Source organism: Ailuropoda melanoleuca, chromosome 7 (assembly GCF_002007445.2).
Source record: "Ailuropoda melanoleuca isolate Jingjing chromosome 7, ASM200744v2, whole genome shotgun sequence".
NCBI classification, from domain to species: Eukaryota; Metazoa; Chordata; class Mammalia; order Carnivora; family Ursidae; genus Ailuropoda; species Ailuropoda melanoleuca.
The window spans coordinates 50,132,011-50,159,665 of record NC_048224.1 but is presented as its reverse complement, the minus strand read 5'-3'; the positions used below and the strand labels follow the sequence as shown (position 1 = coordinate 50,159,665).

Below are 27,655 nucleotides of genomic sequence, written 5' to 3'. Positions count from 1 at the left end.
TAGTAGCTGGCACAGACCCAAAGCCAGACCTGTCCGTCTGTGTCCAGAGCCCTTACACCCAGAGTAGAACCTTGCAAATCAGAGTCCACGGTGTCACTTAGGTCCGTGACAGCAAGGAGACTGGTCTGCTTGCCGTGGTTTCCTGTCATGGGTGTGGAGTGGCCGCCAGCCGGGGGACAGGGCAGGCCAAGGCCCTGCCACCTCCTGCCTCCGCGCCAGGTTCCTGCTGTCTGACACCATGTGGAGCCCGTCTCCGGGACCTGCGGCCAGCCTCACACCCAAGCACTGGCCTGGGAGCCAAACAGGCAGAAGTGTGCCAGCGGGGCCTCACTGGCCAGCTCCTGCTGGTTTCTGGGCCGGGGAGGGGGGCGTGGACTGCTGTTGGGGGCCCACACTACTGTCTGTGAAGCCTCTTTAGTAACATTAATCCACTTCCCTCCACCCCCCCTCCTGACCCTGGGTCACTGTCCCAGAAATCTTCCCTTCTCCACCCAGTTTAGCGAACTGAGGTTCAAGGCCACAGCTGTGGCACTTTGAAACGCCTCTCCTCTCAAGCCACTGCTGGCCATTAAGCTCCCCAGGCCTGGGGGCAGCAAACTCACCTTCTCAGAGTAATGTTCTCCAGGGAGAGGCGGGTAGTCACATTGCTCGATCTTCTGGCAGAGGGAGAAGAGGTTCATTTTATCTCCATAGAAGGGGCTCTGGAGAGCTGCCATCTGTTGGGGGGGGGGATAAGAAACATGAGTTTGCAGCCTTGAGGTCCAGGGGCAAAGGGGACTATTCCAGATTGGGGTGTGGTCCTCCTCTGGTCCTTGCAGAGACTGTCCAGCAGGGTTTCCTCAGAACCTTGAGGGAGCTGGGATGCAGCAAAGTAGCAGTGTTAACATGATCCTTGTCATACAAGCAAATTAAATGGCAGGAGGTTTCAGTGAGAAAACTTGAAAGGCAACAAGGAAGGGGGGCAGCTGAGGACGGACGGCCAGCCGCGTGCAGGCACGCCCGCCTCACGCCCCGGCTCTCCGGGACTGCGTCTGGTCGTGTGCACATGGCAGATGGGGAGACAGGCTCTGCTCCCTGGGATTTGTGCCTGGGCCCAGCAGGCTCGCTCTGGTGCATTGTCTTTGATTTCTAAGAAGTGATTCCGAAGACACCCGTGGGAGGATGTCTAAGTAATGCACTGAGGAAATTACTTACTCAAGCTCTAGCATTTTGGGGGCAGTGGGGAGGTGAGGCATTTCATTTTTGGTTTTGGTTTTCTTTCTGGCTGTTTTCGCTAGCCCAGCACAGAGCTGCTGTCTGAAGGCCTGGAGTCCGGGGCAGTGGCTGGTGCTCTCTAGAAGCTGGACAGCCAGGTGTCAGGGAGGGCAGGCGAGAGGAAGAAGGCCGGCCAGCTGGCCGCCCCGGAGGCGGGAGCCTGGGACCCTGGGACCCTGTGCGTCGCAGAAGCTCCAGGGCGGAGGGGCAGCCAGTGCCCGGTTCAGCAGCCTGCCCAGCTGCCTGAGTCCCAGGTCCGCACGCTCTGGCTGTGTCCGGCCTCAGGTTTCTTGGTGTCTTAGTTCGTGAAACAGAAAAGGCTCCACCTGCAGGGCTCTGGGGAGGCTCGGCCGGCACAGGAGGTGCCACCCCTGATGAGGCCGGTGTGTGATGGAGGCCCAGTGGGGTCTCCCCCAGTCAGGGAACTACCAGGCTGCCCCCCTCTGGAGGGCATCCGGACTCCCCGCCCCGTCCTTCGGGGCACTGCCTGGGGTGCACGGGAGCTCCGGGGCGGCTGCGGCAGGCAGCCCAGCGCAGTGCCCGCCGGCCCCATCTGCCGATTAATCCATAATGGGATTCAAGTGCTTCTTGTCACTCCCGCTCACCGCTGCCTGCCGCCCAAAGACGGCCCAACGCCTCCTGCTGATGAAGTGCCGTCGGGTAATTGTGCCTGCCTGTCCATTTGGCCTTGGTTTCCCTTCGAGGAGCCAGGCTGCCGAGGCCACTCTGCAGACTCCTTGGCCAGGGGCTCCCGGGCTCTGGCTGTGATGGGGCGTCAGGCTGCCTGAGGAATCCACACTTGTCCTCAGGCCCTGGAGGGCCGGCCAGCGAGCCCTAACTCAGGGCAGGGAGAAGGCTGTGGGTGTTGGGTTTGCGGGTGCCCACCAGCTTCAGTGTCCCAGTCTGCCCCCATCCTCTGTTCACCCCTGTGGACAGGTCTGGTGGCCCTGGGAGCAGGACCTGCCTCCTTCCGGAGGGCCCAGGGAGCTTCTGAGCCCAGGTGGCATCCTTGGGTTTACAGAAGGCCTCTGGGGAGGCAGCACAGTGCGGCCTGGAGACTTTGGGGCTTCCTCTGACCCAGGCCCAGGAGTCGGCCCGGGGAAGCCCCTGTGGGCCCAGATGCCTGGGCCATGCTGAGTGATTTCAGGTGGGCATTCGGGACCAACCTCACCTCTCCTCCTCTCCTGTCCTCCCGCGACCAGGGGCTCCAACCCCCTGGAGGAGGGCTGCGAAACCCCCCCTTGCAGGAAGGCTACGGCGAAGGGCCCTGGCACTTGGCCGGGAGGGAGGGGCGTGTGGAGGCCCTGCCCACCGCGCCAGCCTGCCGGGGAGCCGGCTCTACCACTGAGTGTGCAAAATGGCATCGCTCGGGTGATGCATTTCCAATAGTTAAAATGAGAGCCGCGGGTGCAAAGGGTTAATTGGGCAGTCTCAAAAGGACATCTGTTGCCACAGCAGAGAGCAGCTGAGGCTCCGGGGCGGTCACTCGGGGTGAGCTGGGTGCCCTCTGAGTCGTGGCTGGATGATTAAGATGGATTTTCCTGGAAAGTGTTTCTGTTCAGAGTAGAAAGAACATTTAAAATGTTGGCCCACTAACACAGGCCCTGGCTTTTCATGTGTCGGACCTGGGAGGGAGACTGGCTCATCCTTTCAACAGCCCGTTCTGATTTGCACAAACCTTGCTGTTCAGGATTCCAAAAGGGTCCCCAAAACTGGTGAGGGGTGAGCCCCAAACCAGCATCCACTTCAGAGCATTCCTCCCTCCCGTGCAGGACGCTCCCACACTGTCCTGAGCGGGGTCAGCAGAGGGCTCCCCCGCAGAGGCCGAGACAGCGGCTTTTCCGTCCGTGAAGGCAGATTCTAGTGACAGCAGCGTCCCGCCCGCTGCCCCTCCAGCTGCCGGCCAGGGGCCTTCCACCCAGATCAGGGCACTGGGCTGTGAAGGAAGCTCTGGGGCTACTCGAGGGGCTGGGATTAGAACGATTACCCCGAATGAGGAGATCCTGGCACCGGCGACCAGGCAACTGCCCACCCCTGTCCAGTCGACGTGGTGGCAGACCCGCTGTTTGGGGGCCGGTCCCATTGGCCTCGTCAGACCTGCAAGAGCCGTGGCTCTCAGCGCCGCTCCTCAAATGCAGAACTTTTCCTCTCTGGCGTCATCGCGATGACACGCAGCCGGGGGAGCGTGAGAGTGTGGCCGCTCGCCCCCGCCGGGAGGGCTCGAAGGAACTGGTGTGCGATCCGAGATGTCAGAGGGAGAAGGGGCCTCTGACTTCAGAGGTGACAGCAAGTGCCTTTGACTCCTGCCCTGTCAGGGCCTCAGGCACCCATCTTGTCACCTAGGATCTCCCAAGAACATCCCGGAGTGAAGGCAGCACCCAGAGGCCAATCGCCAAGTGGTCTGCAGCCCTGCTCCCCCACAAGCCAAAGGGCACCCATACTCTTCTCTGAGTCCAGCCACAATTCCAAACAGGATTCTGTACAAGGGGCAGCTGACCCTTAGTCTGTTTCCCCCGCTTTCTTGCTGGGTGTCAGTCCCCCGAGGCTGCTGTGAGCAGTTCCCCTGCCGAGGATCCTGGGGCTGGCGCAGGATGAGCCAATTCCTTCAACTCCGTGCTCAGAGCTGAGCTCACGTGTAAATAAATTCCGCAGAGTCCGTGCTGTCGGCTGGGCGCCTCCACGGGGCGTGCTGGGTAATGAAAACAAAGCCCCGGGGCTTCTAACACGGCGGCAGAGCGCCAGCATCGCTGCTGGGGGCTCCCGCCACAGAGGCGGGGGGCCGTTGCAGTCGCCCGGGGCTCCTCACAGCCTCGCCTTCCTCTCCAGGGGCTCTGGGCCGAGGCCCGCGGTCACACCCACCCCACTGTGGACTCGCTGGGGAGAAGCGGATCGGCCCCAGCTCAGGAAGGCCCAAGCGTCCTGCCCTGCTTCTGGCCAGGGCCTGGCTCCTGTCCACAGGGGGGTGGGCTCTGCCAGGCAGCCTGGGGACCAGTGCCCATCTTGGCCACTTCCTTGCTGTGTGATGCTGGGGAGTCTCTCCAGCTCCCTGAGCCCATTTCCTCCCTTATAATGAGACTGGGCCGGGCCTCGTGATTCTCGCGGTTCACTCCAACGTCCAGGGCCGTGCTGCTCCCAGCTGCCGAGCCGTCTGGCCTGTTTCTCCTCATGCTGACCTCTTCTAGACGGGGCCCAGTTGGCACCCACCCCCGGGGGGCACGAGCCAGGTGAGTGCTTTGGGGCAGCTCCTCACTAGCTGTGGTCAACTTCAGGTGAGCTCAGGAGGTCCTCAGGTTGCCTGGCTGCCCAGGTGAGAGGGGCTACGGGGGGCTGAGTAGAGGCCCCCAGAGATGTCTGCATCTTCATCCTGGAGTCCAGCCTGTGAATGTGTTACTTTCGATGGCAAAAGGGGTACAGCAGGTGTGATCCATTTAAGGACCCCAGGTGGGAAATGATTCTGGGTGGTCCAGGTGGGTCTTACATGTAATCACAGGCGTCCCTGTAAGCTGGAGGCCAGGGAGACTGACTATGGAGGAGAAGGGGTGCTGCCGGAGTGGCATGAGGATGGGGTCATGAGCCCAGGAGTGCAGGTAACCTCTCCATTTTCCAGGAAGAGGCAAGGACGTGGATTCTCCCTAGAACCCACAGGAGGAACCAGGCCCGCCAACGCCTGGTCTTTTGTCTGCTGAAACGGATTTTGGACTTCGGCCCTCAGAACGGTAAGCGAATAATTTTATGTCGTGCGAAGCCATCAGCTTTGTGATAACGTGTCACAGCGGCCAGAGGAAACTAACATGGGGGCTTCTGAGACTTCCCGGCCAGGCGGGGGCTCGGGGAAGGGCAGGCCTCGGCGCCTGGGGCAGGTCTTCTCTGGCTCTGCGCCATCCCCTCTGGCCACCCTGGCTCGGGTGGCTTCCTCCAGGGCGCGCTGAATCCGTGGAGGCTGTCTGGAGGGGGTGTGTGGGTGGGGAGCCTCTGTGACAGCTTCTCAGGCTGGCGCTCCTGGAACACATCACAGGCTGTGGAGCGGGAGCGCCAGTCGTGGCTGCGGGATGTTTCCTCCCAATTACCGAGCCCTGGGCCCAGATGCACCTCCCTCCCTGTCTGCTGGGGAAACATCCGCTTCCCGCAGCCTGGAGGAGCGGGGAGAGGGGTGGTGGCCAGCGGCCGAGCCCCTGCTCCCTGACATCGTCCGAGGGGCTGGCTGGGGCAGCCACGTGCGCCCTCTTCTGTGGGTGGCCCAGGGCCCTCGGGGTTGAGATCCGGGGTCATTGTCCCCAAGGACGACAGTGCCCGAAGGACTTGACGGATTTCAGTGACTTCCCGCTGCCAAGACGTCCCTCCCTGGCTGCGAGCTGCAGGGCCCCACTGCTGCCAACCAATAAATCAGCTCAACTGAGGTAGAGCCTGATGCCGGGGAGCCACAGACACAGACGCTGCCTGGTTAGACACGTGTTCAGGGGCCACAGCCGAGACGCACAGGACCGCCTCCCAGGCAACCATGAGCCAGGCGCTGTGGGCCTGGGCGGGCATCTGCCTCTGGGAGCCCAGACAAAGGCTGCGGCGGGGAGCAGGGCGGCTCTGTGCCGAAGGCTTGGCACGAGCGCAGGGAGCCAGCTGCCATCCTCCGGCCCCCGGAGGAGAGCGTGGCCGCCTGGCACACCCAGGTCTCACACCCTGCTCTGCCTGTGAGTCTGTTTGTGTTTGGAGACCCTCCAGGTTCACCGAGGCAGGAAGCGGCTTCCGGAAATCCCCAACCCAGAATGGAAAGATAAGAGGAACCAACCATCTGGCCCGGGGACAACATCCATGGGGGCAGGAGGACAAAGCCGAGTCCTCCATGGAAACGGAGGCCAAGCTGCACTTCGGTTTCCCGCTGGCCAGAGCAAAAAGGGAAATGTGGCCAGTTGTGGGGTCCTTGCTGCCAGAGGCAGGCGGCAGGTGCCAGCTGCCCGGCCTGCCCTGGGTCAGCGGCTCCCAGCAGCGAGGGGGTAGTTGTGGGTGCCCGTGACCTGCCGGCCATCACCCGAGGGCCTTCTCTGAGCCAGGCTCCGCTCGTGCGAACGGGGGCAAGGGAAGCTCCCAGAGGCAGAGGCTGACTGGCCCCCAGGGCCTTCAGGGCATGAGGGGGGAGCAGAGCTTTGAACTCAGGTCCTTCCGACCAAAGTGGGCCCACACCAGGACCCCGCATTCTCTCACCAGAATTCCCGCAGCCGTGCGAGTCCACTGTGTGCACGCCGGTGCACACACGGTGATTCAAAATCGCACCCCCTGGGCCCCTGCCACGCTGAGGGCACCTGCCCTGAGCACTGACACCCAGGTGGACAATGCCAGTTATTGGGGGTCGGAATCCCCTCCTCAGACCCCAGGCCTGGACAGGGGGGCAGGGCTGCTGAAGCTGGAGCACAAGCCTGGCAGGGCTGGGTTGGATGTGACCTGCGCTTGGCTTTGTCCCTGACCTCAGCAGCCCCGGTGGCCGTGGTGTTCACCTGTACTTGGAGAGATGGCTGGAGAGACCCCAAAGCCATGATTCATCTGGGATGACAAACCCCAGTACCAGAGGTTCTGTGTGACTCTGGAGGTTTGCCCACCTGGTTTTAATTCCCTCTTGGCAAAACCAAACCAGCCCTCTGGGGCTATTACGAATGTGCAGGCACGTGGGACGCCGACTACAAGCAGGTTTCTTTCCTGTCATCCTGGCTGAGGACCGTGCTGACTTTCATCTCTTTTCTCTTCTTGCCAAAGATGCTGATTTCCCTCCAGATTCCCTCCCACACCCACCGTCCCTCCCTAGCTCACCACCTACCCACAGCCACTCCGGGCTCCCAAACCCCACAGCAGCCGGGCTGTGCAGAGGGACAGGGACGGGGGAAGGAGACACAACTCAGCCCTCTTCCATCCGAGGGGGCCACCAGCTGGGCACCGCCTCGGCCTGGCCGCTCCTGTCCGGTGGTCATTCAAAGAATTCCTCCTACAACAGATGCCCTGTGGGGTCCCAGAAAGCAGGTCTGTGCCCCATCTCTGACCGTCAGGGCCTGACTCGCTTTAAGATGAGTGTGGGGGTCCTCCACATTGCTGGAGAAGGGGGCCCCAGCCACAGATGCCACCTGGCTTCGTCCATAAGCATAGGCCACTTCTTTAAAATGAAATGTCTACTCTTACTCGCAACAGAGATGCTGCGAACTTTAAACCTTGTGAAGGGATCAGTTCTGACCTCAGAGTCTCACTGCCGAAGACCCTGGCCACAGGAGCCACCGCAGTCCCTACGTGGATCAGCAGTGGGCTGATCCTTCAGTTTATACCCAAGCACTGTGAGCTCAGTTCCCAGAGTCTACAGTTTCAAGGAAGCGAAGAAGCCAGTCTCCGTGACCCCCAAACGCCCCCGGGGGCCCCTCGGCACCATCTTGAGCGTCGTGCGCCTGGCAGTCACGGGCCGCATCAGCTTGATAGGCCTCTTTAGCTTATCCGCTCCAAACCAGACCCCAGACACGCTCAAGTCAGCTCCGGGGAAAGCAGAAAAGTAAGCAAGGTTCCAATTTTCAAAGCAAACTGTGCTTGGTATCTCATGGCCCTTGGAGAATTTTTCAAAGCCTTGCATGTCTGTTCTTTCATTTATCCAGACGGGGACAGTGCGGAATGGGGACTATCCCCATTACAGATGGGGAGGCGGGCTCAGCAAGGTGGACAGAATCCCAGAGCTGCCCAGCACTAGGCGGTCCGGGCCAGGGTGCTGGAGGCTGTGGCCACCAGCTCGAAGACCCTGGAGGGCTCGGGCCTCCCTCCCTCCCCTGGCGGCTGCAACAGCTTCATTGCATAGAAATGGCCTGTGTTCCCAGACCTCCAGGGTGGCCGGTCACAACTTGCTCATGTCATCTCCTGTCTGAGCCTGCCAAGACTCAGAAATATTCCTGTCCCTCCATGCAGACTGGCCACCAGATCTGGAAATGGCCACCTGGTGGCTCCATTTCACGTCTTAGGGAAGGGGACAGTGGTCTTTAGGGAGGTCCGTGTTGCTGAGCCTGGGAGAGCGTGGACACCCTCTGTGAGGAGCACGTCAGAAGCAAGGGCCACAGCTGACCCCTTCTGTCCCCAGGGCCCTGCATGAGGCTTGATGCATGGGTGAGGGAGCGACAGTGGATGAGTGCAACCTGGTTACCAGGGAAACAGGGGCCACCAGACCCCCTGCCTATGGCCCCTCCGTCACAGACCCTGTTTCTCGCCCATCTCCCTTTGCAGAGCGGAGCTGCCCAAGGGTGACACGGCACCCAGTTTGCCACTGGCCACGCCTCTAACAAGCTCCTCCAGCCCGACGCTGTGGATCAGGCGGGTGAGTGGGGCGAAGGCCAGGACCCAGACGGAGCCGATGCCACAGGTGGATGGACGTCACCTCTCCCTGCGGTCCCACCTGGAGCTGGTGGGCTGAGCCGCACCCCGGCTGGACCCAGGCCATGCGTGCCCCACTGAAGCCACGGAGCTGCGAGCCACTCACCTCATACAGCAGACAGCCCAGAGACCAGATGTCAGACTTGAAGTTGTAGCCGTTCTCGTGGATCCTCTCCGGTGACATGTAGTAAGGCGTCCCCACTGAAAAACAGGACGGGGGTAGGTGGGTGCTTTTGCTCTTCTGTGCAGGGAAGGATGTGAGGGGGAGGGGAAGGTGTAGGGGTTGGGGAGACTGGGCCTTGGGCTCCCTCTCCTCCTGTCCCCCGCTCAGTCAGATGGGAGGGCTAGGCCAGACTGGAGCTCCCACACTGGGTAGGGCACTAAAAGCCCCTGGGGACAGGGTGCGCCCCCGACATGAGACTCGGTCTGGGGGCTGGGCAGCTGGGGATACGAGTTTCTGCCAAGTGTCCAGGGGAGTGGGATGCAGGGGCCAGGCTCTGGGCGGCAAGTGATCAACTGTCCTTTCAGGTGAGTGCTTGACTCCTAGAAGAGTCCAGATAAGGGTCTCAACAGTGGAAAAAAACCCAGCCCCATTAATGCTGACCAAAGCGCATCCCACGTGTTAGCTCATTCGTGTTCCTAACAGTCCCCCAGCGAGCCATACCCACTTTACAAATGGGGAAACAGAGGCTCAGAAAAACGGCAGGACTGAGGTTCAAACCCACATCTTTAGGCTCCAGAGAGTGAGCTCTTAGCCACCCCCCTTGGCTGGCACCGATCGGCATTTCTAGACTTGGAGATGGCCAAGATTTCCTACATCAAACCAAGGACAGAAAAGGTAGTAACCATAAACGAGAAGACTGAGAAATTGGGACTTCATTAAAATTAGGAACTTCAGTTCCCCCAAAAGACCTTTCAGAGAGTCGAGAGGCAAGCCACGGGCTGGGAGAAAAGAGTCTCCATACGTATTCCCAACCATGGCCCCACGCGCAGGATATATTTTTTAAAAATTCTGTAAATCATTAAGAAAAGACAAACAACCCCCACCCCCCAAATTTGCAAAAGACTGAAGGGCACTTCACAAAGGAGGCCAGCAAGCACATGAAAGACGTCATCAGTCGTCAGGGCAACGAAGCTAACAGCACAGGAGTTACCCACCCACCTGAATGGTCAAAGTTGAAAACACTGACGTAAACCAAGCTTAGCGATGCGTGGAGAGACTGGAATCCTCACGTGTTGCTGATGGGGACCAAAAATGGTACACCCACCTTGGAGAACCGTCTACCACGGCATCTACGACAGCCGAAAACATCGCCGACACCATAACCCGGCAGGTCCACTCCCAGGGAAATGCCCAAGAGAAACGAGAGCTTCCGTCCGTCAGGAGACACGATAGAGAACGGGCAAAGTGGCTTCACTCATAATAGCCAGAAACTGTTAACAAATGCCCATCAGGAGGAGAATGGATGCCTTGCTAACGCGGCCTAGTCACACGCTGGAATACTACACAGCAGCAAACCGGGACAGGCCTCAGGTACACGCCGCAACATGGATCGATCGCACAGACATGCTGCTGAGTGATGGCCACGCACAGAAGAGCACACACTATCTGATCCATTTTTATCAAGAACAGGACATGTGTGTATGCCCCATCTCAGTTACAAAGCAGAGGGGGCACGCTTTTGGTGAGCTGGAACTGTACAGAGAGGAGAGGGCTTCCTGAGAGGAGGTGAGCTCCCCGTCACCAGAGGCATGCACACTGCAGCAGAGGGGCTGCTTTGGCAGGGTGGGGGGGCAGAGCCTGTATTTGTAAACAGATCTAGTCTGAGACTCAGATCTCAGTTTGGAGGGTGATTGTTCTGGATACTGTAGATCAGACTCTGAAGGCTACTACACAGAGCGTTTTCCCGGGCCTGCAGGTGCCACACGGATGGGACGGTGGCTGCTGCTGGTCCAGCCAAAGTGCGTGTCAGGAGCCACAGCCCAGCTCGGCAGAGGCTGAGTCCGAGATGTGGCTTATGACCTAGGACGGAGGGAAGTCCTGCACCATGAAACACACGGGACCCTGGGGGAGAAGGCCTTTCAATGAGCTGGAAAGCAACAGGCACCCCAAAGCAGGGGTCGGGCTTCAGAAGTTCGTAGGCCAAAGACATCTCGGGGCAACTTCAGTTCCGCCGAGTAAGGGTATTTTAAAAGTCCAAACCCCCAAGTCCTATTTAATGGTGTCACTATCATTTTTAAAAGACGGTTGAACACCAGAATACATGGAAAAACTCATAATCTCAAACTCAAGGACAGTCCTTTGCATTGAAAAGTTTAGCTGTTTGAAAATTTGATTACCTTCCCGTGTGTCTCATCTCATTAGAGATGGGTGAGGAGTGGTTACGGCCAACTTGTAGGGGCTGTGAACGGAGGTGGGAAGCCCTGCTCTTGCCTTGAGCTCCCTGGGGCAGGACCTTGTTACCTAAGGGTCCCAGTGCCCTGGATAGGACCAGGTCACAGGGGAACCTTCTAAGCACTGAGTCGATGAATCTGCCCACATCTCATCGCTGTTAACACCACTTCTCGCAGCCTAATGCACCATGTACTCAATGTACTACCCCAGAGGGACTCCCGGATTGTTGCTCTATGCGGACACCAACCACCCTTTGATGGCAGTAATCCCCAACAAGGACAGCAGCCATCACTTAAATACATGTTGGAAAGATGTGTCATCCTATCAGTGGGCTAACTGCTATTCAGCGGAAAGAGCTGTCAGTCAACATATGAATCCTTTTGGGATTCTGTGAACAAACTGCACCTTCAAATAGCAACCCTTGTATATTCTGGTCATGAGGGGGCAAAATGAATGGACAAGTATGAAACGGATGACTTGTTACGTGGAAACCACAGGACAGAATCCAAACAGCTCTCAGTCAGCAGCTCTTGACCAAACTGCACGTGACTCTGGCACCCAGGATGCTGTGGATGGAGGTCAGAGGTCCCATCCTCAGCGAAGGACAGCAGTGTCCACTGCTGGCCACCCTGCACCCCTACCCCCGGCCCAGCCCCTCGGGACTGGGAGCACAGCTGGCCCTGACGCCTCTCACCACCCTCAGTCTTGTCCTCTGCTCATTTTAGACCCACCTGGGCCTCCAGAGGAAGAACTTAGGGACAAATGACCTGCGGAGTGGCCAGGCCCACCTGATAGAGAAGATGGCGAGTGCCTGGCCCCTGCTCGAGTCCCTCACATGGCTACCCCGGCCCAACCCCAACTGCTCTTCAGTTCACCTCTGTGTCTTTGCACCTGCTGGTCCCCTTGCCTCCCAGGGGGCTCCTTTGTGGTCCAATTCAGCTGCCCACCCCCACCCCCCAGCCAGCGAGAGCTGGCTGCTCAGTGAGGCCTGGACATTTGGTTTATTCCTCTGTTCTGTCACAATTTTCTCCCTCTGCTAGGGCTCCAGATCCCTCCTCAGGCCTGGGTGTGCTGAAAACCTTGGGGAATGTGGGGTAAGAAAGGTCAGGGAGCACCAGGACCCCTTCTCCTCCATGCTCCCTCCAACCTTCAACTTCTCCATGGCTCTTTCTGCTTTTACCCGTTTCCACAGTGCAAGGGAAGGCAAACACCCAAAGCTGATGTGGTCCTTCTCCTAAGATGGCAGCCTGTGGATGCCATCCATCCATCCCTCTGTCCATTTTTTCATCTATCCATCCATCCATCCATTCCTCCATCCATCCATCCCTCTGTCCATCCATCCATCCCTCTGTCCATCCATCCATCCCTCTGTCCATCCATCCATCCCTCTGTCCATCCATCTGTCTGTCCATCCATCCACCTGTCTGTTTATCCGTCCTTCTGCATCCAGTGCTAACTGAGCCTTGATGTTGTGCTAGGCCCTCCCAGGAATGGGCCCATCAGGAAGGAGTGAGTTGCCAGTCCCCAGAAGCACCCAGAAGGACACAGAGAGAGGCTGGACTGACCCAGAGCTGCAGCTGAATCACTTGGAGGAGGCTGCTGAGAATCTGGACCCTGGCCCACTCCCGGACCTGCGGGCTCAGCATCTCCAAGGGCTGGCATTCAGACACCACCTTTCTCGTGAGCTCCCGGGAGGTGCTGACGCATGTCATGGTCTGTGGAGCTGGGCAAGGCCCCCCGCCCCCCACATGCTCTCAGATGCTTGGACACCTGTGGAGCAAAGGAACTTACGAAGTGTTAATGGAGGGAAATCTGGCCTGTCCCCGCCGGGCACTGGACCCTCGTGTTCCCACCCCTAGGCAGATTCTCCAGGCCCCTGGACCCTGTCTGCAAGCCTTAAAGTTGGGGTGCTTGGCGTTCGCCAGTTATTCCTGGGAATCAGTCTGTAAAACCCGCTTTCCATCCCGACAACAGATACTCAAACGTTACGAAGCATAATGCACAACTTGCATGAGTTTTCAAGATAAAATAAGACACTTCAAAGAAATTCCAAGCTTGCAGCAGCCCCCCGGGGATGTATCCCCAAGCCCCCAGGGGAGCAGCAATTCTGGGGAAGAGTGGGAGAAGCTGACAAGAGGAGGGGCCCCACTCCTGCCCCAGGGGCCCCGGGGCGCCGCCCGGCCAAGCAACAGCATAGACTCTGGAGATGCTCGGGCGGTGCAAGCCCCTTCTCACGGCCTCCGCACTGGATCCCTGGACCCGCCAGCTCCTGGCCAGCCCCCACCCTCAGTCCCCGCAGCGGAGGATGGAGCTGGCATATGAAACAGAAGGCTAACAAACCCCGACCTTCCCCGCGCTTCTTTGCCTAGAACTCGCGGATTTCAAACCGGGTGGATATCAGAGGAGGACGTGGGACCTCAAAGCGGAGGCTGATTAAAGGGGCCGCATCCCAGAGACGCGCCACTCCTGTCAAAACAAACTTCGCTGCGTCTAGAGATGCTCGCCGTGTTTGAAACGTGTTCATTAGATATGAAAAAGGCAGAGATTTTGCATGAAGGAGAGGCTGGCGTCTGTGGGCTGCACTTCTTCCCCACTCGGCGGTTTTGGAAATGGCTGGAGGAACGTGGGGACCCCGACCGACACTCCCCCCCCAGGTGTGCCTGGGGGCTGGGACCCAGTGTGCGATCCGAGCGGCACAGGCGGGGCACGTGGACTGGGGGCTACATGCACTTCCACCACTCAGTAGGAGAGCACTGAAATCCTCTCCAGGCCTCGGTTTCCCCATTGGTGCAACAGAGGGGTTGCACTCGAGGGTCCCCAGAGTCCTCCCCTTCACCCTTTGGAGCCTTGGTTTTCCTCCCTGGAAAACGGGGACAGTGCAACTGACCCCACATTGTGCAGGGGGAAGGGCTCTGGGAAGGCCCCGCAGAGCCCCGGAGGGAGAGGTGGGCTGCAGACAGGGGGGCTGCGGTGGCAAAGGGAGCAGGAGGACAATGCTGGAGGGAGAGAAGACCAGATGCTGGAACCTGAGCGGCTGCCTCTGCGCTGGGCCCTGGGATCTGCATTTTTGCCTGTGATCTGTCCTATGAAACTTCCCACCCCCAACATCCAACCAGGCCCGTCATCCTGAGGGTGCTCCCCTCCTCTCTGCCCCCAGCTGCTACCCCCACCTCACTGGCCTGGACCACAGACCAGCTTAGCCTCTGTGTCCTGCCCTTCCCCCACCCTTCCTCTGGCCCCCACACCAGACTGGCTCATCTCCCAACAGAGAAAGGCCGGGTCCTCAGCTTGGCATGCGAGGCCTCTCCAGACTGGCCCTGCACCCCCCACACTGGCTCTTCGGGCAGGCACACACATTAATACCACCTACCAGGGTCACCTGTGTCACCATGCACGGGCTGGCCCTCCTCAAACCACCAGCCAACCCTATGCTGGGCTACACACAGCCCTCCGGGGAAACTGCGCCCTTGAGAAAACACCGTGCTTTCCTCCGCGGGCACGTGACTTCAGCTTGCTGACATCAGTACAGTATCTACCTGCGTCTAGTTCCCATGCCGAGGGTCTCCAGCGGAGGTGCACATTGGGTCACACAACACTGCAACTCTGTGCAGGACCCCGTTATCCACATATCAGGGTCTCTCCCAAGATGGCCCCGGTGGGGGGGTCTTGGAAGGGAAAGTGCGAGGCTCTGGCTGGAGCAACCTGCAGGGCATCGCTCAGCAAAGGTGCCCACCTCGCGGTGCCCGGGGCTTCCTCCTCTGTGAAGTGACTGGGGTGAGCCCCACCCCCAGCGCTGCTGCAGCACTAGTCACCATAGCACCTGCGGCATGATTCTAAGAATCGTGCTAGGCTGGTGATGAAGCCTGGAAACGGAATCCCCCCCCCCCCCCCCCCCCCCGCCGACCGTAAGTTCCAGAGAGCAGGGGCCTTCCCGGGGAGCGGCCTGGGGCCTGGCGCGAGCCCTGCTAAGTGGAAGAGTGGACACATGGGTGAACTGCAGTTTGTTTCCTGGCCAGGATCCATTCTTCATCTGCTGGCCGCCGGAGACCCTCTCCTTCCCTCTCTGGTGTCAGCTCATCTAGGATTAGTCTGTGCCCTGAAAATGCCCGGGGTGTGGCAGACAAGCCAGATGCCCTTCGCCAGCCAGGTGCAAGCTCCCAGGACCTCTACCAGGTCAGCACTCAGAACCTGGATCTATCTGGTCAAGCAGGTTTTCTGTCCTGGGCCGCTGGGATGGGCAGGCGTAGGCTCAGGGAACCCATCTGCATGGAGATCTGTGCCCCCACTGATGGGATCCCCTGGGGCGTGTGGCTGTGGGGACCGTGTGCCCACTCAGCAAATGTTCCCCAGGGCCCACCCAGTGCCGAGCGTGGGCACGCTCCCAGGAATGCCGGCGTGGCAAAGATGGGAGGCTCCATCCTCCTTCCTGCCGCCCAGGACAAGCCCGAGTCCCAGGTGGCCCCTGGTGGGAGGGTAGATGGGCTCCTCCCGACCCCGCCGACTGGCTGGGCCCCCAGCGAGCTCATCAGTATCCAAGCCCACCTCCCAGCACACCGTGGCTGTGCCCGGAGGGGAGCTGACACCCCGAGGGGCTCTTGTCCCTGCTAGCCAGGTGACCACGGGGATGTGGTATCCCTCCCTCTGGGTCTCAGTGTCCTCATCTGTCAAACGGTGATCAGAAACCTTGTTGGGATGACTTTTTAAAAAGCAAAATGTTTTCCCAGCATCTTTTAAGCCTTGTCTTCTTTCCTAAGTCACCTCTTTGGTGAGCTGAGTGACCACAGAAGACCGAATGAAAGGGCAACCCTGGGAGGGGCAGATGTAGCCGGAGGCCCCCAGCAGGTCCCGGCAGAGCACGGTTTACAGACAGGGAGCCCAGCACCGCGCCTGTGCATAGCGGGCCCTCGGGAGACGGTTCTGCCCACGCCCTTACTAGGCCACCCTGAGACTGACTGTCCCTGTCCCCTGACCAGTCTGGGGGCCTCCTGAAAGCAGGGAAGGCTGCATAATCCTGTCCCTAGCGCCCAGCCCAGGGCCAGGGCGGTCGGCTCGGGGAAAGGAGAAGGAAGGAAGTTATGCCCCGGGGTCAGGCCAGGGGTTGACAGCCTGGGAAAGCCAGCGTGCTCTGACCGCTGTACCCGATGGGGCTGCCCCCAATCAGACCTGTTCCCCAGCCCCCAAGAGGTGGGGTGAGGCCCAGCACTGCCCACCCCTGAGCCCAGCCTGCGGCCGCCCTGTCACTACTCCCGAACAAGCAGGGCCTGCTCTCCCAGCCCTACCATTTGTCTTGCAGCTGCTGCCGTTGCTCGGAGCGAGACACTTGCTTGTAGCTTGTGAGCTGTGTGTAGGCAAATCTTTCATTTTTCTTTCATTACGCCGGCGTGTACTGTCACTTAATTTTTATGTATGCAATCCTTCCTGACAAATATGATCTGCTGCCTGGTAATTCGTCTGACGCTCATTCTGTTCCTCGCTCTAATTATGGCTCCTACTCCTGACACCGAGGCAGCCGCTCTGCCACCGCTGGGTACCGCACCTGTCAGCCTGGCCATGGCATGACTAATGCCCTTTCATGCCAGCCTCGTGTTCGCAAATACAGAGGTGGGGAGGGGGCTGGGGGAGAGAGAGGCAGGAGGCGCTGGGATTTGCATAAGCCTTGGTGGGGGTCAGTGGCCTGGCCTCGGGGGAGGAGGTGGTTGCTGCGGCAACGCGGCTGCCACCCCAGCGTCCCCACATAGTAGGTGCGCAGACTCGGTGGATGCATAATTCATGCCCACGTGCGGGGTGCGACGGAGCCCCGACCCTGAGTCCTTTCTGAGTCACAACGCAATGGCAATTAGTGCAATCTCTTGCCCGACCGAATGTGTGCAGAGGACTTAGCTGGCTGTTTGCAGACCCTCACAGTGGAGAAGGGGGCCTTCTCCTGCGTCTGGGGGACTTGGGTCCTGGGTTTCAGTTCTGTGCTGTGCCCGTGGTGGAGCCTGGGCCGTGGTTCCGAGAGCAAGTCCTGGGAGCAGGGCCTCGCCGCGCCCCCCACAGCCTCTCAGCTCCGGGGCGTCTCCTGGACGTGGGCACAAGGCCCCCCAAGGAGGGCTCCTTTCATCCATCACTCAGCCCGGCTGCCGCTCAGAGGCCTCGGGAAGAGCCTGGCCTAGCGAGCAGCCTTCTCCCAAGTTCCAATTCCTTCTCATTAATATAATAAGTGCACCAGTCCGAGTCGATAAACTCAGCCTGTCGGACGAACCCGCATTTCTGCCCGTTCCTAATGATGTGATCCTAACCGGCTCTGACCAGCACCGCGGTCTTCTCGGTGGAGGGACGGAGAAGAGGGGCCTGACTGACAGGGGACAGAGCCAGTGGCCTGAACTCTTCTCTTCGACAGTTGCCCTTGAATTTCTGACCTTTCGAAGCTCGTAAACCGGAGAGGTCAACGGTCCCAAACTCACCAAGACACTTTGATTTTCCTAAGGAAGGATCTGAGGGGCCCGGGGAAGCCCAGGCTTCCTCACAGCATGGCCGGCTGGGGGCTGCGGAGGGACAGCCGGCACCACCTTCCAGGGCCCAGCCCCGGTCTTCTAGAGGAAGTGTGGGCTCCAGAGGAGAGGCCCGTGTTCGAGTCCTGGCTCTGCCGCTACGTAACTCAGAAGAATCCCTCAAGCTCCCCAGGTTCCAGAGTCCTCGTTCACACAGAGGATCCGACAGACCCTCGTGGCTACGGGAGGTATGAGTAAAGTGTCATAAACTCAGGGGATGGCACGACCTGCACGTCTTGCACGTCCTTTCAAACCCTGCCCCACACACTCAGACACACACACTTGTGTGCACGCACACACTCTTGCTCACTCCAGCAAGCGGCTCGGAGCTGTCGATTCCCAGTTAGCGCGTTTCCCCTGATTGTGTGCTTCACCCCGAGAGCCTCTAAGCCATCGGGACCTGTATGAACAGTGACAGATTCCACCAGGAAAGTGTCTTCCGGAAAGCACCTCCGCTCTCACCAGAAGCGGCTGTTTGTACTCACGGCACGCCGCAGGCACTCGGGAACAGCGTGGGGGACGTGTGGGCCGGGGCCGCGGAGGGTGGCAGAGACCACGAAGGACCGAGTGGTTCCGAGGGAGGCGCTCAGCCTTCGCACGGGCAGGGGAGCCTCACGAGCACCTGCCCCAGCCCACGCCACCCCCGAGAGCTGGGAATGCATGCGGGGGGTGCAGGACGGATGCCCCTGCCGTGAATGAGTCCTTCCCACCAGGCCCTGGATAAATGCGGATATGCCCCGTCGTCACGCACGGGGGACCCTACTTGCATGTTCCACTGGGGGCTCTGCTGGCTTCTGTGTTCTAATCAAATGCAAACTCCTCATCCTCCACCCTTCCACGAGTCACACCCGGTCACGTACCCGGTGTATGGAGTCTGAACTGGGCATCGCTTCCATAATCCGAAACCCACACCTGCCCAAGCGTGTTCCCAAGTCCAGCCCTCGGGTGCTCCCAAGCCAGGAACGGTGCCAGCCCCGCCCCACCTGCAGCACCCCTGCACGCCCTGCCCTCCAGCTCGCCGGTTCCCCGTTCTTGCCCCACGAGCTCCCCTGCACTCTGTCCCCTCCTACTGGGTGAGAACCTCGTCCTGCAGCTTCAAAACTGCCTGTTTAAAAGCCAAAAACTGGAAATAGCTCCAATGTCCCCCACCAGGAGGAGCGGACTGAGTCCCACGTGGGGGAACACGACACTGCATGAGAAGGATGGCCGCCTCATACGACAACAGAGCTGCACAAGATGGGCTCTGCCATCCTTTCTGGAAGGGGTGTGGAGCAGTGTGAGGATGCAGGGAAACCCTCTCAGGGCCTCAGTTTACCCCCCTCTGGGTCACTGTCGTGAAGAGGTAAGGTCTGGGGTTCAAGAAGGCATTTTCCTGCATTAATGAACCAAAGGCTCTGTGGGGAGAATGTTCGTATCTCCCCACGTGGTCCCTGGGACCTCTAGCAGCTGCTGGGACACGTGGACAGGCCTCCTTACCTAGGGAGTGGGCTGCGGTGGTCTCGGAGCTGAAGAAGCGACCCAGGCCGAGGTCACCAAGCTTCACGACACCCGTGGCCGTGATGAACACGTTGGCAGGCTTGATGTCTGCCGAGGAAGGAGACGGCAGTTGGTGTGGGGCTAGGAGGTCAGGGTGGGTGGGGCGGGACAGGCGGCATCGAGCGCGGTGCCTGTCCTCTGGGAATCCGAGACTGGGCACGTGTGTGAGGTCCTGAGCTGGGCAAGATGCCCGACACCCACCTGGCTGGGTAACATGACGTGGCTGGACCTCCTCATGGATGTCCCCAGGGCCAGAAACAGTGGAGGCCACGGGACTTCCGGGCCCCAGGGGCGCTCGGCCTCACACTGGCTCTGGGCCCCGCAGCCCGGGAGGCCCGACACGTACCTCGGTGCATGACGCGGCGAGAGTGCATGTGCTCCACGGCGCTGCACAGCTGGGCGAAGTACTTCCACACCGTCCTCTCGGGGATGAGCCGCTTCTGCTTCTTGAAGTACTGGGGGCGAGGACACACAGGCCTGGGTGACGGGCCACAGGCAGGGCCCCTGTCCTGTCCCCAGGGGTAGCCGGCACCCGGCACGGGGTGGGCGGGGAGGCCGCTGAACGAACAGTAAATTTGGAACAAAGGGTGCCGTGTTCCCATCTGTGTTTCAGCCCAAACTGCCCTGAGCGGTCCCCCCTCTGCCCCTCGCCCTGCGCCGACCTCCCTGAGGGAGGGGCAGGCCGCGCCCAGAGCGTGTGTCCCGGATGGCTCTGCTGAATGGAGGCCTAGACTGCCCCCTGAAGGCTGCTCTCAATCACTCGGGCCCAGGCGTTTTCTGGACACACGCCCGTCTCCTCCCCCGGCCCGATAGGGAGCTCCTTGCAGGAGTGGGCTGGCCCCAAGCCCCAGCCTGGCCCAAAAGGCAGGCACCGATGCCTGGTGGTGACGTCACAGCGGCCCCGCCCCTGGGAACCCGCAAATCTCAGGGCACGTGATGGTTCACAAAGACAGCAGGGACCTCAAGGGAATGGCTTGACATTCTTCTATGGACCCCCCAGTTTCCACAGGCATTAATCAGCTGCATTACCCGCAAAAAACATATTTAATGCTCCAGAAAACAAAACCAAACCCCAAAAACCACCCGAGCTGCTCTGAGTGCGCTGTGAGTACCCAAAGGTCCTGCAAGGAGCAACCACAGAACAGGTCATCGTCCACGTCCCTCCAGGCCCGAGGGCGGTGGGGACAATGACGCGTGCATACCAGGAATGTGAGGACCAGGCTGTTGTCCAGAACAACCACTGTTTCCAAAGCAGCCAGTGGTGAAGCCGTGGGCCCACTGCTCTGGTGCGCGGAAGACGGACTGACCCAGGACACACGCCCAGCCTGGGGAAGGGAGGGTGGTGTGGAACACACGATCTGGGGTAACATCTGCTGAGCACCTGCCTCGTGCAGCCACCTTGCTGGGCCCTCAGCAGGGTGAGGGCACCCATCTTACAGAGGAGGAAACCAAGGGCCACTCAGGAGCTGGTTAGGGCCGTCACAGCCCCACCCCGGGCCTTCTGCCTACAAAGGCCAAGCTCTTAACCCTAATGAACTATGAATGACACCAGTAACCAGATGAGGGACTGAGCTCAGAGAGGTTCAGGAACTTGCCCAAGGTCACCCAGCAGGAGCGCCAGAGCTGGGACTGGATCTGGGCACCTCCAACAATAGGACAGTCCTAGCCGGAAGCCCGTGGCCTGGCGGGAAAGCCCCATGAGGCTCTCCTGAGGCTCCATTCTGGGAGGGGGACCTCACGGGTGAGCTGGCCAGGCTACAGCCCAGGTGGCTAGCACAGGACCCCACTCCCCCCAGGCCACCCCAGGCCTCCGTGGTGGGCTGGGCTGCAGTGTTATTTACTCTGTGATGTTGGTTAATCCTCATTACAGCTTTTAAGCTCGGCTGTGAATGGTGATTTTCTAAATGTCACGTCCTGTAAGCGCCGTGTGACATTTAGCGGGAAGGCCCAGAGTCTCTGGTGGGTTTCGGGGTGGCGGCAGCTCTCAGCTTCACTGTCCATCATAAATAACGCTGGCACCGTGGCAGCGGTGGCATCGCTGGGCCTGAGGCTGCGGGCCCTTGGGACGCAGGGTCTACTGGTCAGCAGCCCCCAGGCTAGCCCAGTGGGGTGACCACGGTGCAGCCACAGCCCGGGACCCTAGCAAGGCCCTCACTTCCCCCTAAAAACACAGAGGCACCCAGAGAGGTAGAAAGGCCAGGGAAACTGAGCTCCTACCCAGCCCCAGGCATTGTGTAGAGTGTATTACAGAGGGGGAAACTGAGGCAGAGGGACCTGCCCAAGGGAGGAGGGTCGAGCAGGTGTGTCTGACTGGAAACCGAGGGTCTCTCTCCTGCCCTGCCCTGCCTCTCCTGCTTGCTGGGGGCAGCACCCAGCCATGCCCTGCAGGTGAAGGGAAGAGGAAGAGAGGCAGGAGTCAGGAAGGGGCAAGGGTCCCATGACCGTGGGAGAGGAGGCACCGTGCCAGGAGAAGAGGGCTCCTGACGTGCGGCCAAGAAGCCAGGATGCTGCCCCAAAAACCTGATGGGTGAGCAACTGACTTGAACCCTGGGCTGGTGTGGGCCCCAAGGAGGCCAGGGAAGTACAGAGAAGGGGAGGAAAGCTGGGGAGGGGGCACTGCACCCCAGGCCAGGCATAAGGTGATGGACACCTATGCGTCTCCCTCCTCTCTTTTCCCCGGAAGGAGCCTGCACCCAGCCCTGCAGCTCCCACAGTCCCCAGTGCATCCCCAAGACAGAGATGGAAGCTGAGTTTTGTGGGCAAGGGGTTGATTTGCCCAGTTACCCCTACCCCCCACTGTTTGACCCCAGCCCCACTCTGTGGACTGAGAGGCAACAAGGAGTCTGGGCTCTGGGGGGGCTTTACAGGACAGCACCCTCGCCATGGGCCACACTCCAGGGCCCTTCTGTCTCCCCTCCACCGCCTCCGTTCACCCCCCTCCTCTGCTGAGCATCTAGCCTTTCTTCTAGAACACAATGCTGACCACGTCTACTCCCCACCGTGAGTCCTAGGAAGCTCCTTGCTGACCTTGGGGCAAGGTCTCGAATCCTGGGACTGGACGGTGAGGCCCTGGGTGACCTGACTACCGTGCTTCCACCTCGCCCAGGGCTTTGTGAACGGTGGACTGTTTATCCCACTGGGCTCTTGCACAAGCTGTTCTGTCACTAGATTGCCGCTCTCCTTACAGGTGTCAGCTCAGGTGTCACCTCCTCCAGGAAGCCTTCCCAGGCTCCCATAAGGCCCTGAACTTGGCTCACTCACACTGGCTTGTGACTGTCAGTTTATGCGTTGGCCCTCCTGTTAGAAGGCGAGCTCCCTGCGGGCAGTGCCCACGCCAAGGTCTCAGCACGGGGGCTGGCACACAGCGTGTGCGGCATGCGTGCGTGTTCGGCAAGAGAATAACATGAAGGAGGATGGTGGTGGGGTTGGGGGGAGAAGGAGGAACTGAGAAATGATGGAGCACATCTGTTCCCACCAGGGATCTGTGTGGAGATTAACATCCCTGCAAACACATTAATATGTCAACGAAAATATAAAAGCAGGTGATAACAGCTCAAGTAATGCTGCTTCCCAACGACGCCCCAATTCCTAGGAGCCAAATTTCAGAAGAGCAAGCGCGGAGAAATTGCTCAATTCCCAGTGCCCGGTGGGAAAGACGGAGAATCCATGTCTGGCCCCGTGTGCAAGTGTTGCTGGGAGCAAGGTGGGGGCTCGGGCGTAGCTGGCCTCGCTCAGAAGCAGACAGTCCGGCAGGGGGAGGGAGGCAGTGGGGGCCCACAATGGCCAGCATGCAGACTGGTCAAGCCAGCAGGACAGTGGGGTCTTGGGGGGCCCACACAGAGGCTGTGCAGCCTCAGGCAGGTGACTAAACCTCTCTGGGCTTTGCTTTCTGGGCTTTGCTTTCTGAGGACAGTGAGCACTTAGTGACTGATGTGTGCACTCAGCATGGCTGTGGCTCACAGCGGGCGCTCCATCAATGCAGCTGTGATGGTTCCTGAGTCCAGACTCACGGTGGGCCTGGTCCCGGGAGGGGCACTGGGAGCAGAGGGGTACAGGGGCTGCCATGGGATACAGGGCAAGTACGAGACCTGGCAAGTCCCTCAGCCTCTCCGAGACACTCAGCCTTGCCCATCCCATGGGGACGAAGGTGTCCCTCAGGCACTGGAGGGGCCCTGGGGAGATCATTCGGGTACTGACGTCTGGAGGGTCCCAGGCCGGGAAAAAGAGCTGGCCCGCACAGACATGGCTCTGTTGCCCACGTTGCTGGGTATCCTCAGGTAAGTCTCTTGGCCTTTCTGCGCTCAGTTTTCCCTTTGGGAAGCTGGATGCACAACACATTTTCCCAGATTCTGTGAGCTGGGGTTCCGACCTAACACAGGGCTCCGTCCCCGTTCCTTCTGTGAGGCAGGAGTGACAGCCTGTGCGCAGCTGGGGCAGTGGGGACGCCAGAGGGGTGCTTTCTGTCCATGGCTGGACCTCTCGCAGAGAATGGGGACAGACCTCAAGGGGGCACTCGCCAGGCCATGGCCGAGGCCTGTGGCGCAGCGTGGAGGGAGGCTGAGTGACCACCTGAGTCCACGGCAGCAAAGAGACCAGTCCGCGGGGCCGCCTGGGCCCTCACAGCCCCCAGAACCGGCCTGCCTGCCGGGCACGCTCACCTTGATCATCTGGGAGAGGTCCCCCGCGTCGGCCAGCTCCAGTACGATGTTCAGCTCGTTGTCCTCAATAAACGAGTCCAAGTACTTGATGATGTTGGGATGGTTCAGTTGCTGTCCAACGAGAGAGAGAGAGGGAGGCCGAAGCAGTGAGGGACAGCTCAGCCCCGCGCCTGCCGCGTGCCGGCCTCCAGCTGGACCCCGTTGGCAGAGCCCTGGCTTTGCTGCGTTGGGCAGTGTCACCTGGGAGTCAGGCAGGTCTGGGCCACACCGGGAAAGCCCTTCCATATCTCCGAGTCTCAGCGTCCTCATCTGCACAATGAGCGTAATGCGCTACAGGGCCACAGTGAGGACGAGATGGGCCAAGACCTCTGAAATGTCTAACGTGCTGACTGGCCTGAGCTGAGACTCCGGGGATGCTTCTAGACAGGATCCTGTTCCTCCTGCCCCTCACCAGCCACGACCCTCGAGGGTAGGGCCAGGCCCCCACGGCTCTAGGGCTGTGCGCAGCAGGCCTGCAGCTGGTGCTCCCCAGCGTGTCCTCTCCCTTCTCCCTCCCCACCCTCAATCTGACACACCCTTGTGAAATCTGGAAAAAACCCAACCATTCCTGGCACGAAAGCCGCCCTGAGCGCTCTGCTCCGCGCTGAAGCCCGGCCTCTGGCCCGACCACCCCGGCGCGTGTGTTTGCCAGACGGGACAGCACCCCACCGGCTGGAAGTCAGCCCCCGCCTGGCTGAGAGGGGACGGACCCTGGCAACTGTTTATAATGCAAACTGACGGTTTCCACCAAAATGATTCCAGGGTCTGGGAAAGAAGGGGGGACTCAAACATTCTGCCAGAGCTTGGTCGGCCAAGTCCACAGGGCGCCCATCAGCCGACAAGCAGAGGCTACTACAGTGCACATTTTCTAGAAGGCCTGGAAGTTGCTGTGAGAGGGCCATGTGTTTATGTTGTGTGCTGACCTACACCTGTCTTTGGATTCTAAAATGAGGGGGGCCCTTGGCAGAGATCACATGGCAATCCCATCCCCCGTTTATTCTTTTCCCGAGCCAGCTCTGGATGGCGGGCATCCCTCAGACCCCCAGGAGCCACAGATGGCCTCAGTCATGGGCCGCGTGTCTCCTTTGGCTCTGCTCTACCTGCCTGAGTCCTCAGGCCCCTGCTCTGGGCCAACCCCTGGCCTCGTGTGGGTGTGCTGGCGTCCACCCCCCAGCCAGCACCAGCCCATCTTGAAGGGCTGTCCTGCTGGGCTGCCAAGCAAACATTGTAATTCTAGTTTCAGCTTCTACATTCAGGTCTATGATCCATTTCAAATACATTTTTACATACAGTGTGAGGTAGGGGTCAAGGCTCCCTTCCGTCCATTTGGACATCCAGTTTTCCCAGCACCTGGGATTGAAAGTCTTTCTTTCACCCACTGAATTGTTTTGGTGCCTCTGTCAAAAAATCACCTTACCCAGGTTCTGTTTTGAGGTCTCCCTGGAGCTAACACTGTCCATCACACCAGCTGCCCTCAGCACACATCACATTCCAGATGTATTTTTCATTTACAACAAAATATCGAAGCAAATGGAACGCCTGCACTTCATGAAGTTGAAAATGCTTCACAATCATGAATGCACGTTATGAAGTGCCAGTGTTGCTGTTACACACGAGTCCTTCCCCCACCCCGCCCCCTCGGCAGCTCTTTCTCCCCCTCCTGGACCTCACCTCATGCAAAGGCTCTCTCGAATACCCGGCTAGGGTTCAAAGGCCTGTGCCTGCGGCAAAAAGGGACCCCAGAGGTCAGCTGGCGGAAGTCCCTGAGGCCTGGAGAGGGAAGGGGTTGACTCTGGGACAAAGCTGGGCCCAGAGCCTGGTCCAGTAACCGTGGACTGCTGTCCACCCAGAGTCCCCTTCTCAGCCTGTAGCCTGTTGGTGAACCCAGGTGTGTCTTTTTTTTTTTTTTTTTAAGATTTACTTGTTTGAGCAAGAGAGAGTTGAGAGCGCATGCACAAGCAGGAGGGGAAGGAGAGGGAGAGAGAATCTCAAGCGGACTCCACGTTAAGCACAGAGCCTGACGCAGGGCTTGATCTCAGGACCCTGAGATCACGACCTGAGCTGAAATCAAGAGTTGGACGCTTAACCAACTGAGCCACCCAGGCGCCGCTCAGGTGTGTCTTAAAGTGGACACGCTTGGGCCAAAATGTAAGAAGTGCTCCAAAGATGCGAGTGGCTGGCTTCTGTGGCTTCTAAGTGGGGGAGGGGTGGCTGCTTTGGCTTCGTGTATCTGGGGTTCAGGTGAGTCAACCTCTGGATTCATCTCCAGTGCAGCTCCTCCTGGCAGCATTGGCCACCCTCTCGCTCTCCTGTGTCCCCACGGTCCACACCCATCCCTCTCTCCCACACCCCCAGCTCCACAGGCTGGGGCTGTCCCTGAAGCCCCGGGCCAGGCCTGGCAGTGGTGGCGGCTGCCGAGAGCTGGACAGTAGCCAGAGGGAAGGAAGGCAGAGGTGATGGTAACGGGCTCAGGTTCCCTCTTCGAATCTCTGTGCCACTTGTGGCCCCTCTGGGACCTGCTACCAGGGTCTGTCTAGGATGTGTCTTCCCTACTGGCTGCATCCTTGCGTCCAGCCCTTGGGGGCTCACAACGGTGCTGTGTGAATACAGGATCTCTGCCTGTCTTCCGACAGGGCCCACCGCCCTGCCCCACATCTGGTGGCCTCTACACTGGGAGGTTTTGGGGTTCGGGTCCTGGCGTGAATGATGTGAACGGTGTCGTCTCGTGGCCCCTCCAAGAACTGTGTTTCCCTTTGTTTTGCAGGAAACTACCTCGTACCCAGGGAACATCCTGTTGACTTCCCGCGGGCAGGCTGGGGAGCTGGGAAAGGGCTGGCATCGGGCGGCAGACGTTATAACTGTGATGACAAGGGCTGCCTGTGACCAAGCCCTTATCACATGCCAGATGCAACACGGAGCCCTTCCAACCCAACTTTCCACCAATTCCCCCGACAGATGAGGACAGTACGGGTATCATCACCCCCTTTTATGGATGAGGAAACTGAGGCCCTGTGTGGTGAACAGCCTGCCCACAGCCACACAGCTAGTGAGTGAGGAGTGCGCCCACCTCTCAAGCCACAGTCAACGGCATGTGGCTACACGGCAGCCTGAGGAGGGACAGAGCCCTCCCCAGCCCAGCAGGCCCAGGTCACACCAAGCGCCCTGGTGCCCTTTGCCGGAGACCAGGGACCCAGAACAAACTGGCTCAGTACGTGCGCACACGTATTTCCTTCCTCACTGTGTGCGCTCTTGGCCACAAGAGGGGAGAGAGGGTGGGTGACTGGGACAGCCAGTCCCCAGGGCTGCGTAACCAGTCAGAGTCCTGAGATCACAGCTGGGGCCCAAAGCTGACCATCACGTAAAATTTTTAAAATGTTATTTGAAGGGAATTTTGGGACCTGGGATAGTTGGAGTTGAGGACACCTCCCGATAAGCCTCCTTGTGACCCTGCATTGCCAGGGTCCCCTCCAGGCGAGTGCTCACATGTCACATGGGGCTCCATCCCCCTGCTCTCAGCCACTTTAGGGGCTCCCCTGCTGTTCCCACGTTCAAGTCCCACCTCCTGAGTGTGGCGTCCGAGGTGGCCACCACCTGGTCCCCCAGTTCCCCACCATCAGGATCCCTGCATCCCTGCAGCAGGCTCCTGGCAGCCTTCCAGACTCTGGAACGGGCCCCTGGCCTGTGCAGGGCTTCTTCTGCTCTCCCTGGGCCCAGGCCAGCCAGCCTCACTCCCACAGTCACCTGGGCTGGGCTGCCGGCCTACTTCCCACCGCCTGGGAGTCACTGCGGACGGGGACCGGGCCTAAGAGCCCAGGGCGGACCCGCCAGCGCAAACCGCTAATCTGGAAACCTGCAGCGGG

At 59.8% G+C, this 27,655-nt stretch overlaps 1 protein-coding gene across 5 annotated transcripts in view; it reads right to left on the bottom strand.

Moving 5' to 3' along the window:
• Nucleotides 1-27,655, bottom strand: part of NEK6 (NIMA related kinase 6) — an 84,099-nt gene that overhangs the window by 4,171 nt on the left and 52,273 nt on the right. For all 5 annotated transcript variants that reach the window (XM_034664491.1, XM_019800475.2, XM_019800474.2 and 2 more), the window contains 5 exons: nt 23,757-23,867; nt 19,445-19,553; nt 19,039-19,146; nt 8,741-8,835; nt 603-716 (listed from right to left, as the gene is read on the bottom strand). In XM_034664491.1, coding sequence (XP_034520382.1) covers nt 603-716; nt 8,741-8,835; nt 19,039-19,146; nt 19,445-19,553; nt 23,757-23,867 — 537 coding nt within the window. The remainder of the gene's footprint in view (nt 1-602; nt 717-8,740; nt 8,836-19,038; nt 19,147-19,444; nt 19,554-23,756; nt 23,868-27,655) is intronic.